The sequence below is a fragment of the Oryx dammah genome, unplaced genomic scaffold, assembly GCF_014754425.2.
Source record: "Oryx dammah isolate SB20612 unplaced genomic scaffold, SCBI_Odam_1.1 HiC_scaffold_5, whole genome shotgun sequence".
NCBI classification, from domain to species: Eukaryota; Metazoa; Chordata; class Mammalia; order Artiodactyla; family Bovidae; genus Oryx; species Oryx dammah.
Genome location: NW_024070189.1, coordinates 59290937 through 59305078, shown reverse-complemented (window position 1 = coordinate 59305078; position 14142 = coordinate 59290937). Strand labels below are relative to the sequence as shown.

The window sequence follows — 14142 nt, the reverse complement described above, 5'->3', positions numbered from 1 at the left end:
GGTGAAGCTCTTTAGTAAAATTTTTATTTATGTATTGGATCCAAAATATTTTTTGAGAATATGTTTCTGAAAGTATCACAGAAATCAATGGAAAAAGCTTTGATCTATAACTATGTTTTTGCTCTTTACAAATTCTCATAAAGCCTTTTTATACTAACCACATGTTTATAATGCAGGTTTCATGAACAAAGAGTTTCATGGTCAAAGAAGTTTTGAAACGCTATCTAGGCCCTGCCTGCAAGTGGCTATCAACCTTTAAGTTCCACAGAAGGAATCATATCAGTTTTACTTACCCTGGCACCTGACACATAGATCTTCAATAAATATTTGCTGAATCAAAGAATAAAAGGTTCTGTAAGGTATTACAGAGAAACCCTTTTTTTTTTCCCAAAAGAATTTAAGGTAAGAAATTAAGGAGAGAGCTATGCTAATAATCACTATCTAAGAGGTCTGGCAGGAAAAAACAAGACCCTGCTTGTAGCCTTAGAAAACAATTACAAGGGAGGCTGGAAACAACTTGCTGTGACCAAACATCACAAGGAGGGCATAATTAAGCATTAGTTTAGGATCAGACCTTTGAAAGCATCTGTTGCTCCAGGAGCACAGTTCTTGTCAGGATGAAATTTCAGGGCAAGTTTTCTGTAAGCTTTCTTAAGCTCTTCATCACTAGCATCTCGTGAAACTCCCAGAATTTCATAGTAATTTCTGCATTTCTTGATCCTAAAAACACAAATCAGAAACATTTTTTGGGTATGTCTACAAAGGTCCCTTTTGTACAATTAACTGCAAAATAGTAAATCAATATCCAATCTGTGAGACCCAAAGCAGAAAGAAAGAGAGAAAACTGGTGAACACATTAATGAATCATTTAGTTCACTAACAATGTCCTCCTCCCAGTGACAGCTTAATTCCTTTCAAAGTATTTTTACATCTAGTATTTTATTCTTTCTACATCCCTGTAAGTGAGTAGAACAATTATACTAATCCTTATATTAAGGCCCAAAGGCAGAAGAAATACCCTAACCATTTTTTTTAATGTACCTCTTTTTTATGGCTATCTTTTTAAACTTTGTTTTAAAAAGTTATAAAGGCATCTTACCTACCTCCTGAGAAATTTGTACGCAGGTCAAGAAGCAACAGTTAGAACCGGACATGGAGCAACAGACTGGTTCCAAATTGGGAAAAGAGTACGTCAAGGTTGTATATTGTCACCCTGTTTATTTAACTTATATGCAGAGTGTATCATGCAAAATACTAGGCTGGATGAGGCACAAGCTGGAATCAAGCTTACCCGGAGAAATATCAATAACCCTTATGGCAGAAAGTGAAGAAGAACTAAAGAGCCTATTGATGAAAGTAAAAGAGAAGAGCGAAAAAGTTGGCTTAAAAATCAACATTCAGAAAACTAAGATCATGGGATCCACTCCCATCACTTTATGGCAAATAGATGGGGAAACAATGGAAATAGTGAGACTTTATTTTTGGGGGCTCCAAATTCACTGCAGATGGCGACTGCAGCCATGAAATTAAAAGATGTTAAATTAAAAGAAAAGCTATGACCAACCTAGACAGCACATTAAAGAGCAGAAACAACAAAATTCTGTAAAGCAATTATCCTTCAATAAAATTTTTTTTTAAAAAGCAGAGACATTACTTTGCCAACAAAGGTCTGCCTAGTCATAGCTATGGTTTTACGAGGAGTCATATATGGATGTGAGAGCTGGACTATAAAGAAAGCTGAGTGCCGAAGAATTGATGCTTTTGAACTGTGGTGTTGGAGAAGACTCTCCAGAGTCCCTTGGACTGCAAGGAGATCAAACCAGTCAATCCTAAAGGAAATCAGTCCTGAATATTCATTGGAAGGAGTGATGCTGAAGCTGAAACTCCAATAATTTGGCCAGCTGATGTGAAGAACAGACTCATTGGAAAAGACCCAGATGCTGGGAAAGATGGAAGGCCTAAGGAGAAGGGGACGACAGAGGATGAGATGGTTGGATGGCATCACCAACTTGATGGACATGAGTTTGAGCAAGCTCTGGGAGTTGGTGATGGACAGGGAAGCCTGGCATGGGGTTGCAAAGAGGTGGACATGACTGAGCAACTGAACTGAACTGATGGTAGAAGAAAAATACCCAAAATACTAAATTATATACAGTGAAACAACTTCCTGCTTCCCTATTTTCTGTCCCCCAATCTCCTATGCTAAGAATAACCACGGTTAGAAGTTTTTTGTGGGGATTTCCTTGGTGGCCTAGTAGTTAGGATTCTGAGCTTTCACTGCCATAACCCAGGTTCAATCCCTGGCCAGGGAACTGAGATCTTACAAGATGCATAGCACAGCCAAAAAAAAAAGTTTTCTGATTCCCATGTACAGAGACAGCACATGTATAGAAACAGCCCCATTTTTTTTTTACTTTTTCTTATTAATACCTAAATGTAAGCATATTATAATCACCCTTCTACATCCTTTTTTTAAACAACACTTTATCTTAGGGATTGACCAGTAACTTACAGAGATGAGAAGTACAAGGATAATACTTTACACCACAAGAGCAACAGTTCTGAACTTTTTGATATAAGTCTTTTATACTCTTATAAAAAGGTATAATTGGATATTATATAGCCTCTCAAGTGAAAAAGGCAAATATGTGTTTGTATTATTATGAAGATATTGTGTGTTTTTTTTGGGGGGGGAGTGCTGCACCAAGTGGCATGTGGAACTTTCCTGATCAGTGGTCAAACCTGTACCCCCTGCAGTGGAAGCAAAGAATCTTAACAACTGGACCTCTAGGGAAGTTCACAAAGATAGTTTAAAACTTGCAGACCCCTCTCCAAAATGGTCTTGGGATTCCCAAACCACATCTTTGAGAATGGATGGACTACAACATGAACTCTGGAGTCAAAATCCCTTGGTTGGCATTGGACTTTGCTGTGGACTTAACTCTGTGAATTGTGTTATCTTTTGAAATGGGCTAATAATTATACCTATATTTCACAGAGCTGTTATAATTAAATTAAGTATTCATTAAAATGCGTGATAGCATCTGACATGATGTGAATATTGGCTATTGTTAAAAATCTACCACATTCTACAGATGGCCAACAGGCACACAAAAAGATCTCAACGTTGCTAATTACTAGAGAAATGTGAATCAAAACTACAATAAGGTATCTATCACCTCACATTGGTCAGAATGGCGATCATCAAAAAGTCTACAAAATACAAATGCTTGAGTGGGTGTGGAAAAAAGGAAACCCTCCTACATTCTTGGGAGGAATATAAATTGGTGCAGCTACTATGGAGTACAGTATGGTGGTTCCTTAAAAAAATCTAAAAATAGAACATTCATGTCAATGTATGGCAAAACCAATACAGAATTGTAAAGTAAAATAAAATAAATAAATAAATAAAAATAAAAATAGAACATATGATGCTGGACATACATCCAGAAAAGCTGAAAACTCTAATTTGAAAAGATAGATGCACTCCAGTGTTCACAGCAGCACTCTTTACAATAGCCAGATGAATGGACAGAAAAGATGTGGTGTGTATATATATATATATATATATAGTGGAATATTACTCAGCCATAAAAAATAATGAAATGCCATTTGTAGCAACAAGGATGGATCTAGAGATTATTAGGTGAGATAGGTGAGATAGGAGATTAGGTGAGGTAAGTCAGACAAAGACAAATATCATATGATATTACTTGTTACTTGTATGTGGACTATAAAAAGATGACACAAATGAGCTGATTTACAAAACAGATACAGACTCACTGACACAGAAAACAAATTTATGGTTACCAGAGGGGAAAGCTGTCTAGGCTGGCCATAACTTCCCTTCCAAGAAGTAAGCATCTTTTAGTTTCATGGCTGCAGTCACCATCTGCAGTGATTTTGGAGCCCCCCAAAATAAAGTCTGACACTGTTGCCACTGTTTCCCCATCTATTTCCCATGAAGTGATGGGACCAGATGCCATGATCTTCGTTTTCTGAATGTTGAGCTTTAAGCCAACTTTTTCACTCTCCTCTTTGACTCTCATCAAGAGTCTCCTTAGTTCTTCTTCACTTTCTGCCATAAGGGTGGTGTCATCTTCATATTTGAGGTTATTGATATTTCTCCCGGCAATCTTGATTCCAGCTTGTGCTTCATCCAGCCCAGCGCTTCTCATGATGTACTCTGCATATAAGTGAATAAGCAGGGTGACAACATACAGCCTTGACGTACTCCTTTTCCTATTTGGAACCAGTCTGTTGTTCCATGTCCAGTTCTAACTGTTGCTTTCTGACCTGCATACAGGTTTCTCAAGAGGCAGGTCAGGTGGTTGGCATTCCCATCTCTCTCAGAATTTTCCACAGTTTGTTGTGATCCACACAGTCAAAGGTTTTAGCGTAGACAGTAAAGCAGAAATAGATGTTTTTCTGGAACTCTCTTGCTTTTTCCATGATCCAGTGGATGTTGGCAATTTGATCTGTGGTTCCTCTGCCTTTTCTAAAACCAGCTTGAACATCTGGAAGTTCATGGTTCACGTATTGTTGAAACCTGGCTTGGAGAATTTTGAGTATTACTTTACTAGCGTGTGAGATTTGTGCCAATTGTGCGGTAGTTTGAGCACTCTCTGACACTGCCTTTCTTGGGGTAGGAATGAAAACTGACATTTTCCAGTCCTGTGGCCACTGCTGAGTTTTCCAAATTTGCTGGCATACTGAGTGCAGCACTTTCACGGCATCATCAAGGTCTGTCTAGTCAAGGCTATGGTTTTTCCAGTAGTCATGTATGGATGTGAGAGTTGGACTCTAAGGAAAGCCAAGTGCCAAAGAATTGATGCGTTTGAACTGTGGTGTTGGAGGAGACTTTTGAGAGTCTCTTGGACTACAAGGAAATCCAACCAGTCCATGCTAAAGGAGATCAGTCCTGAATGTTCATTGGAAGGATTGATATTGAAGCTGAAACTCCAATACTTTGGCCACCTGATGCGAAGAACTGACTCATTGGAAAAGACCCTGATGCTGGGAAAGACTGAAGGAGGGAGAAGAAGGGCATGACAGAGGATGAGATGGTTGGATGGCATCACTGACTCAATGGACAGGAGTTTAGGTAAACTCCAGGAGTTGGTGATGGACAGGTAGGCCTGGTGTGCTGCAGTCCATGAGGTCGCAAAGAGTCAGACACGACTGAGCGACTGAACTGAACTGAACTGAAATGAGGGGAAAGTAGGGGTGGGGGAGTGGGAAAGAGGGGGATAGATTAGGACTTGGGGATTAACAGATATATACTACTTCATATAAAATAATCAATAAGGTCGTACTATATATATATATATAGCACAAGGAACTGTACTCAATATCCTATAATAATTATAATAGAAAAGAATCTGAAAAAGAACATATATATATATATTCAGTTTTATATAACACAATACTTTGCTCCACACTAGAAACTAACACAACATTGTAAGTCAACTATACTTTTTAAAAAATCTACCACATTCTTCTAAAGGGTGCATATTCTTGCACTGTTATGGATGTATGGGCTTCCCAGGTGGTTCAGAGGTAAAGAATCCACCTGTCAATGCAGGAGACTTGGGTTTGATCCCTGGGTCAGGAAGATCTCCTTGAGGAGAAAATGGCACCCTACTCCAGTGTTCTTGCCTGGAAAAACCCCACGGACTGAGGAGCCTGGGGGGCAACAATCCACAGGGTTGCAAAGAGTCAGACACAACTGAGTGACTGAGCATGCATGCATGTACATTCCCTACTGATGGGCATTTAAAGTACCTCCAGTTTTTTCTATCACACAACTCAGTTGAGCAGGCAGAGGCTCACAGTGTTGCTGAAGAGTTCATAATAAGTTAGTAACACAGTCAGGACTATTAATGCAGGGTCTGGAATATCAGTCGGGGTCCTTCCCCAATAGCTGCTTGTGGGGATTCCCCACCCTAGTTTCCAATTCCTGATTCAATGGCAAATACTCCCCTGCCTCTCTCTTTCTCTTTCCATCTCTCCCTTATCAGATATATAATTTGAAAATATTTTCTCCTGTTTTGTAGGTTGATTTTTCACCTTCTTGGTGGTATCTTTTGAAGTACAAAATTTTTAATTTTGATGAAGTCCAATTTGCCTATATTTTCTTTTATAACGTGTACTTTGGTTGTCAACACAAAATCACTCCCTAATCCAATGTCACAAAGCTTTACATTTATGTTTTCTTCTAAGAGTTTTATAGTTTTAGCTCTTATATTTACGTCTTAGGTCTTAGAATTAATTTTTTTATTTGTGTGAGGAAGGAGTACAAGTTCATTTTTTGCAATGTGGATATCCAGTTGTCCCAACAAGACTAATCTTTCCCCCATTAAATTGTCTTGGCAATCTTGTCAAAAACCAATTAATCATAAATATAAGGGTTTATCTCAGGAGTGTCAATTCTATTTCATTGATCTAAATGTCTATCCTATGCTAGTGTACACTATCTTCATTCTGAATCTTTGTAGTAGGTTTTGAAATTGGGAAGTATGAGTCTTCCAACTTTGCACTTTTTTCCCAAGACTGTTTTGGCTTCCCTGGTGGCTCAGATGGTAAAGAATCTGCTTACAATGCAGGAGACACAGGTTTAATCCCTGGGTTGGGAAGATCCCCTGGAGAAGGGAATGGTACCTACTCCAGTATTCTTGCCTGGATAATCGCTTGGACAGAGAAGCTTGGCGGGCTACAGTCCATGGGGTCACAAAGAGTTGGACACGACTGAGTGACTGACTAACACTTGGTTACTCTAGGTCCTTTGCATTTTCATATGAATTTCAGGATCAGATTGTCAATTTCTGCAAAAAAAAAAAAAAAGGTACCTGGGAATTTAATAGGGATTGTGTTGAATCTGTGGATCAATTTGAGGAATATTATCAATATTAAGATTGCTGGGAAAAATATCAATAACCTCAGATATACAGATGACACCATCCTTAAGGCACAAAGTGAAGAACTGAAGAGCCTCTTGACGAAAGTGAAAGAGGAGAGTGAAAAAGTGGCTTAAAACTCAACATTCAGAAAACTAAGATCATGGCATCCAGTCCCATCACTTCATGGCAAATAGATAGGGAAATAATGGAAACAGAGAGAGATTTATCTTTTTGGGCTCCAAAATCACTGCAGATGGTGACTGCAGCCATGAAATTATAAGATGCTTGCTCCTTGGAAGAAAAGCTATGACCAACCTAGACAGCATATTAAAAAGCAGAGACATTACTTGATCAACAAAGGTCCATAGTCAAAGCTATGTTTTTTCCATAAGTCATGTATGATGTGAGAGTTGGACCATAAAGAAAGCTGACCGCCAAAGAATTGATGCTTTTGAACTGTGGTGTTGGAGAAGACTCTCGAGAGTCCCTTGGACTGCAAGGAAATCAAACCAGTCAATCCCAAAGGAAACCAGTCCTGAATATTCATTGGAAGGACTAATGCTGAAGCTGAAACTCCAATACTTTGGCCACCTGATGTGAAGACCCTGATGCTGGGAAAGATCGAAGGCAGGAGGAAAAGAGGAAGACAGAGGATGAGATGGTTGGATGGCATCACTGACTCGATGGACATGAGTTTGAGCAAGCTCCAGGAGCTGGTGATGGACAGGGAAGCCTGGCATGCTTCAGTCCATGGGGTCATAGAGTTGAACATGACTGAGCAACTGAACTGAACCAATATTAAGCCCTTCAATTCATAAACACAGGCAAACTTCCCATTTATTTAGAGTTTCTTTAATTTCTTTTAATGAAGTTTATAGTGTTCAATGTACAATCTTACATTTGTTAAATTTATTCCTAAGCATTTTATTCTTTTTGATGCTGTTATAAATGAAATTGTTTTCATTTTCAGATTGTTCATTGCTAATGTATAGAAAAATAATGTATAGAAAAAATAATAACAATAATGCAAGTATTCCGTTATAGGTGCCCCAAGGCATAGACCCATTGTTGCTACTGGTTTTTCCTAAGTTATATACCAAAGACTCCAGAAGGCTTTTCCTCGAAGAGTCAACCAGGTGGTGCCCAGGACCCTGGGGCAGCAGCTGGCTCCTAAAGAAAGTCCATGACCGTGGGCACCTCTGTCTCTACCCTCCATGGTTGTGATGCCACCTGGCCTTCTCTTGCATGTTGGACAAAGGATGAACCACAAGAGTTTCTTATCATCACTTTCAAAAGAGTTTTTCTCAAAACAGCAGTTACTGCCGGGGGAGGGAGGGAGGTTTTATTCATTTCCACAATTTATACTGAACCTTTGGAATTATTGTTTTTCCCAAATTTTTCTCTGGCAGTGGATGTGTCATTGAGCCAGCCATCCCCCAAAGCCTTAGTACCCCCAAGGTGCCAGCCAGGAGGGGCTCACTACCCTCCCAGAGCTTCTCTTGGCTCTCTTTTAAAAGTTTCCCAACAAATAGGATTCTTGCTGGGAAAGGAAGCTTGGTTAAGAAATGTCAAATATGGCTTTATAAATAAAGTCCTGCCCTGTGATGAAGTGGCCACCTTCTGAGCAAGAGAGATGCTCAGAATTGGATATGGATGAGAGCAACCTTCCTGTGCTGACCCCGGTGCTCTGCCCCCATCACCGTGACCCTCTGGTTTCAGTAGATGTCCCTAGATGGGCTGAGCCATGTGCAATAAGAACATGGATCCACTATATTTCTTGATTAGGATTCTGAAATTGTATATCTATAAATATGTTTATTAAGTGAAAAAAAAGAAAAATAATGATTTTTGAATGTTGATCTTTGCTGAAGTCATTTATTAGTTTTAATAGTTTGTGTGTGCATATTCCTTAAAATTTTCTATACTAGATCATAACATATGTGAACAGTTTTACTCCTTTTTTCCAATCTGGTTGGCTTCTTATTTTTCTTGCCTAATTGCCCTGGCTTGAACCTTCAGCACAATGTTGAATAGTAATAGCTACAGTGAATGTAGTTGTCTTATTCCTGTCCTGTTTCTGATCTTGGAGAACATCAAATTATTCATCATTAAGTATGATGTTAGCTGTGGATGTTTTTGTAGATGACCTTTACCTGGTTGAGGAAGTTCCTTTCTATTCCTAGTGTACTGAATATTGTTATCATGAGAGTGTTGGATTTTGTCAAATGCTTTTTCTACACCTATTGAAATGATCATATGACTTTTGTCTTTTATTCTATTAATATGGTATATTACATTATTTTATTTTCATGTGTTAAACAACCTTGTACTCCTAGGATAAATCTCACTTGGTCAAGATATATAATCCTTTTTACATGTTTTATATGTTGCAGAAATCTGTACCCATCTTGTGATGCTTTCATCTGCTTTTGGTTATAGGGTAATACTGGTCTCATAGAATGACTTGGAAAGTGTTCCCTTCTTTGGTATTTTCTATAATAGTTAATGAAAGATTAGTTAATTCTTCAGACATCTGGTAGAATTCACCAGTTAAGTCATCGGTGCCTGGACTTTTATTTGTGGGAAATTAAATTTATCCATTTATGTTCTCTAATTTGTTGGCATATAATTGTTCATAGTATTCTCTTACATAATCATCATTTTTGTAAGATTGGTAGTGATATCCCCTATTTCACTTCTGATTTTATTTATCTGAGTCTTCTCCCTTTTTTGGCTTGGTCAGGCTAGCTAAAAGTTTGTCAGTTTTGTTGATAACCAACAACTTTTGGTTTTGTTGATCTCTATTGTTTTGCTATCCTCTATTTCATTTATTTTCACTGTATATTATTTCCTTCTGTTTGTTTGAATTTATTTTGTTCTTCCTTTTTTAGATTAGGTTATTGATTGATTTATTGATCATCAAAAAAGCTAGAGAGTTCCAGAAAAACAACTATTTCTGCTTTATTGACTATGCCAAAGCCTTTGACTACGTGGATCACAATGAACTGCAGAAAATTCTGAAAGAGATGGGAATACCAGACCACCTGACCTGCCTCTTGAGAAACCTATATGCAGGTCAGGAAGCAACAGTTAGAACTGGACAGGGAACAACAGACTGGTTCCAAGTAGGAAAAGGAGTACGTCAAGGCTGTATATTGTCACCCTGCTTATTTAACTTCTATGCAGAGTACATCATGAGAAACGCTGGGCTGGATGAAGCACAAGCTGGAATCAAGACTGCCGGGTGAAACATCAATCACCTCAGATATGCAGATGACACCACCCTTATGGCAGAAAGTGAAGAGGAACTCAAAAGCCTCTTGATGAAAGTGAAAGAGGAGAGTGAAAAAGTTGGCTTAAAGCTCAACATTCAGAAAATGAAGATCATGGCATCTGGTCCCATCACTTCATGGCAAATAGATGGGGAAACAGTGTCAGACTTTATTTTGGGGGGCTCCAAAATCACTGCAGATGGTGATTGCAGCCATGAAATTAAAAGACGCTTACTCCTTGGAAGAAAAGTTATGACCAACCTAGATAGCATATTCAAAAGCAGAGACATTACTTTGCCAACAAAGGTACGTCTAGTCAAGGCTATGGTTTTTCCAGTGGTCATGTATGGATGTGAGAGTTGGACTGTGAAGGAAGCTGAGTGCCAAAGAATTGATGCTTTTGAACTGTGGTGTTGGAGAAGACTCTTTAGAGTTCCTTGGACTGCAAGGAGATCCAACCAGTCCATTCTGAAGGAGATCAGCCCTGGGATTACTTTGGAAGGAATGATGCTAAAACTGAAACTCCAGCACTTTGGCCACCTCATGGGAAGAGCTGACTCATTGGAAAAGACTCTGATGCTGGGAGGGGGGCAGGAGGAGAAGGGAACGACAGAGGATGAGATGGCTGGATGGCATCACTGACTCGATGGACGTGAGTCTGAGTGAACTCCGGGAGTTGGTGATGGACAGGGAGGCCTGGCATGCTGCGATTCATAGGGTTGCAGAGTCTGACACGACTGAGCGACTGAACTGAACTGAACTGACTGATTTGAGATTTTAGAAAAATAAACATTTATAGCTATAAATTTCCTCTAAGTATTGCTTTAGCTGTATCCTATATGTTTTGGTGTGTTGTGTTTTCATTTTCAATCATCTCAAAGTATTTTCTAATTTTCCTTATGACTTCTTCTGTGACCTATTTGTTATTTAGGAATATGTTGTTTAATTTTTACACATTTGTGAATTACCCAAATTTCCTTCTGTTGTCAATTTCAAAGAACATATAGTGTTTTATTTTAATCCTTTTAAATTTATTAAGGCTTGTTTTATAGCCTAACATATGGTCTACTCTGGATAATGTTCCATGTATACTTGAGAAGATTGTACATTCTGCTGTTGTTGAGTAGGATGTTGTACAGATGTCTGTTATGTCAACATGGTTTTCCCTGATTCTCTTAGAGTAGAAGCAGGGCAGTTACTTCAGATTATAGCCTAACACTCCACTTCCACCTAACTTTGCCTCTGAGGCCAAGATGTTATTGTGCTTCAATGATAATAATAATAATAGCAGTCATCTGCGCTAGGCACTCTACATAAAATCACTCATTTAATCCCACCACAGGCTCACCTTTGTACTCCAAGCAGTTGCTCCTCTGTATAAGTGGAGTTCCCCTCACCCTGTCGGGTCTGACTCCATTCATTCTCAGACTTCTTTTCCTTCTGTCCCTTCATGCAGTTACAGCAACCACAGGGGTCATGACTTTCAGGAGGTCTGTCTTCTGGGTATTTGTTTCTTCTGACTGCATCAATGTAAGCTGCAAAACAACAGTACCTCCATGAGGGTTCACTCTGACCTGCAAATCAACTTTGCTACTGGCCTTAGCTATCTGGGAGGCTGCCTATAGGCCAGTGAATGTTTGAGGGCCAGGTTAGTGGTGTCATACTGACTTTTACAGATCCAAATCCATACAAAGCAGAAGAAACATCTTCCTTGAGAAAACAATACAGAAAATATAGAAGCAATCATGGAAAACTTTTAATGTCAGAAACATTAAGCATTAAAATGTCTATCATCCCTATAGGCATCCCTATAGGCATCACCAGCAAATAATCTTGATTCAGGGCCAGTAAAGGCACTCCAGAGGCATCTGCCCAATACCTTGGATTTAGGGCAGCACTGGGGAAGTCTATTTCTCTGTGGTTCATGGTCAGAAGAGAATTGTTCATAACATATTATTTTTTGTTGCAATGTTTTCCACCACTAAGATTTAAAGTAGAGATGAGTTCAATGTTTAAATGGTTATAGAACTAATACATACAAGACATTTGACTAGATAGATCAAGGAGGTGTATCAGTAAGACCTACCTCTGACCACAAAGAGGTTACTGTTTATAGGGAGAGAATTTAATTAATCATAATGCCTGCAGAGTGTGAAGAGGGCCAAAGCAATATAGTCAAAGAAGGCAGAATGCTCATGTCCTGTCTAGAGGATCTGGGTAAGACAAAAAACCCTTTTCTCCTGCTTAATATCTTAGTGACTACCCATTGCTCCGTGTCCAGATCTCTTCTCATGGGCCCAGCCTGTCTCTTTAGCTTCAAATCTCACCAGAGTCCTCTGTACTCTACCTTCTACCACAACAATCTCCCTTCAGATCAGCAATGCCTTGTTTTCTCTGGGCCTTAGCACACGCTGTTCCTTCTGCCTGCAAAACTTTTCTCTAAGTAGATCTGGCTAGCTCCAGCGTATCCTTCATGTCGTCGTATGTTATGCTTTCTTCATGAGGCCTCCTCTGAAAGCCAGGTCGTGTTGAGTGCCTTAACAATATGCACCCCCAAACCTACGACCTTTCTGTGTAGCCCAGGACATTTTGGCCTTCTTTTGTAATTGACTGTTTACCTGTCAAACTCCCTCATTAGATTGAGAGTTCTGTGGGCTCAGGTGACCATGTCTGTCAAATCCATAATGCAGAATACATACTAGGCATTGGTTCAGTCCTCTTTGCCTGACTGTAGGATGGAATGGGCTGGCCTATCCGTCCCAGTGCTGGATGCAGGGACAAGACGAAACCCAGGTCTAGGGTCAGGCAGCCCAGTTTGGAGGCGAGGATAAGGACCGGGTAAGCAAGCTGTGGACCGCGTTACCCCGCCCACCGTGGCGCGGGCGGGGCCTGATAGCTGCAGGCCCTGGGCGGGGCTGGGGGCCGGAGGCAACAAGTCGTCACAGGTGACTGTGGGTACCGAGCCGGGTCCTCAGCTTGAGCCAACGCTTCTGGATTCCATATCCCGGTCCCCTGTCCTGAACAGTCTCCTACTTCACCAGGAACCCCACTCAGGCCCAGCATCTTCTCATAGGCCTCTGTCCTTCATCTCAGGCCCAGGATCTCAGCCCTTTCAGGTGCCATCAGGAGTCCCATCCCTGATTTCTCCGAGACCCTGCCCTGTCCCACCCTCCGGCCAGGACCTGGTACCTTCCGTCCAGCGCTCCCCGCTGCCCAAAGTCGCTGCCATAGCGGTTCCCAGTCAGCAGGTCTGCCGAGCCTCCCCCGCGCCCGACGCTAAAAGGGAAGGGGGGCAAAAAAGCGCGAGGTATGCTGGTCATTGTAGTCCAATCCATAGGAACTGCGGCTCACTGGACTACAATCCCCGGCCTGCATTGCGCCAGGGGTCGCCCCTGCAGTGGTGTAAAGGGGCGCGACCCTTGAAGGGCCTGTGGAAGAATGTTGCTGCCAGTTGACTGCTTTCTGGCTAGCGCGGCTCATAGCTGCTACTGCGACAACTGCGGGCAGAGCTTTTCCTCATCTGTAGTGTGGGGATAGTGGCTTCCACGCCGCATAACAGCTGGGAAGTTCAAGGAGACGCCATGAGATCCACTGGGAAAGACATTGCAAACTATGGGCTAGAGGGTGACATTGTGACTATTTTTAGCCTCAGGGATGTCCTTTTAAAATATACGCTGACACCCCCACCCCCACCCCCATTCTGTGTAAAAGTGTGTGTTTGATCCAGGACAAGTTTTGGTGATGTTGAACCCAGCTCTGGGAAGAATCAAGGAAAGAAAAAGGTGAGAGTTTTATGTGGTTAGAAGGGAGCGTCTCTGGCATAGTTTCATTAGAGTGTCTAGTAAAAGCCAGGCGTAGAGAAAGAAGAAAAAGGCAGGTTTTGGAGCTGGTGTTAGATTCCTGTATTTGCTTTTCCTTAGTCTTCATCCATCCCAGGATGTCTGAAGTCTCCATCAGACATCCATCCCTGA

General features: G+C 40.7%; 1 protein-coding gene across 2 annotated transcripts in view; it reads right to left on the bottom strand.

The window, feature by feature from the left end:
* Positions 1 to 13475, bottom strand: part of DNAJC18 (DnaJ heat shock protein family (Hsp40) member C18) — a 28928-nt gene extending 15453 nt beyond the window's left edge. For both annotated transcript variants that reach the window (XM_040239967.1, XM_040239966.1), the window contains exons 1-3: positions 13361 to 13475; positions 11520 to 11706; positions 575 to 720 (exon numbers count right to left, since the gene is read on the bottom strand). In XM_040239967.1, the coding sequence (XP_040095901.1) occupies positions 575 to 720; positions 11520 to 11706; positions 13361 to 13400 (373 nt within the window). In that variant the 5' untranslated portion in view covers positions 13401 to 13475. The remainder of the gene's footprint in view (positions 1 to 574; positions 721 to 11519; positions 11707 to 13360) is intronic.
* Between the last annotated feature and the right edge of the window lie 667 nt (positions 13476 to 14142).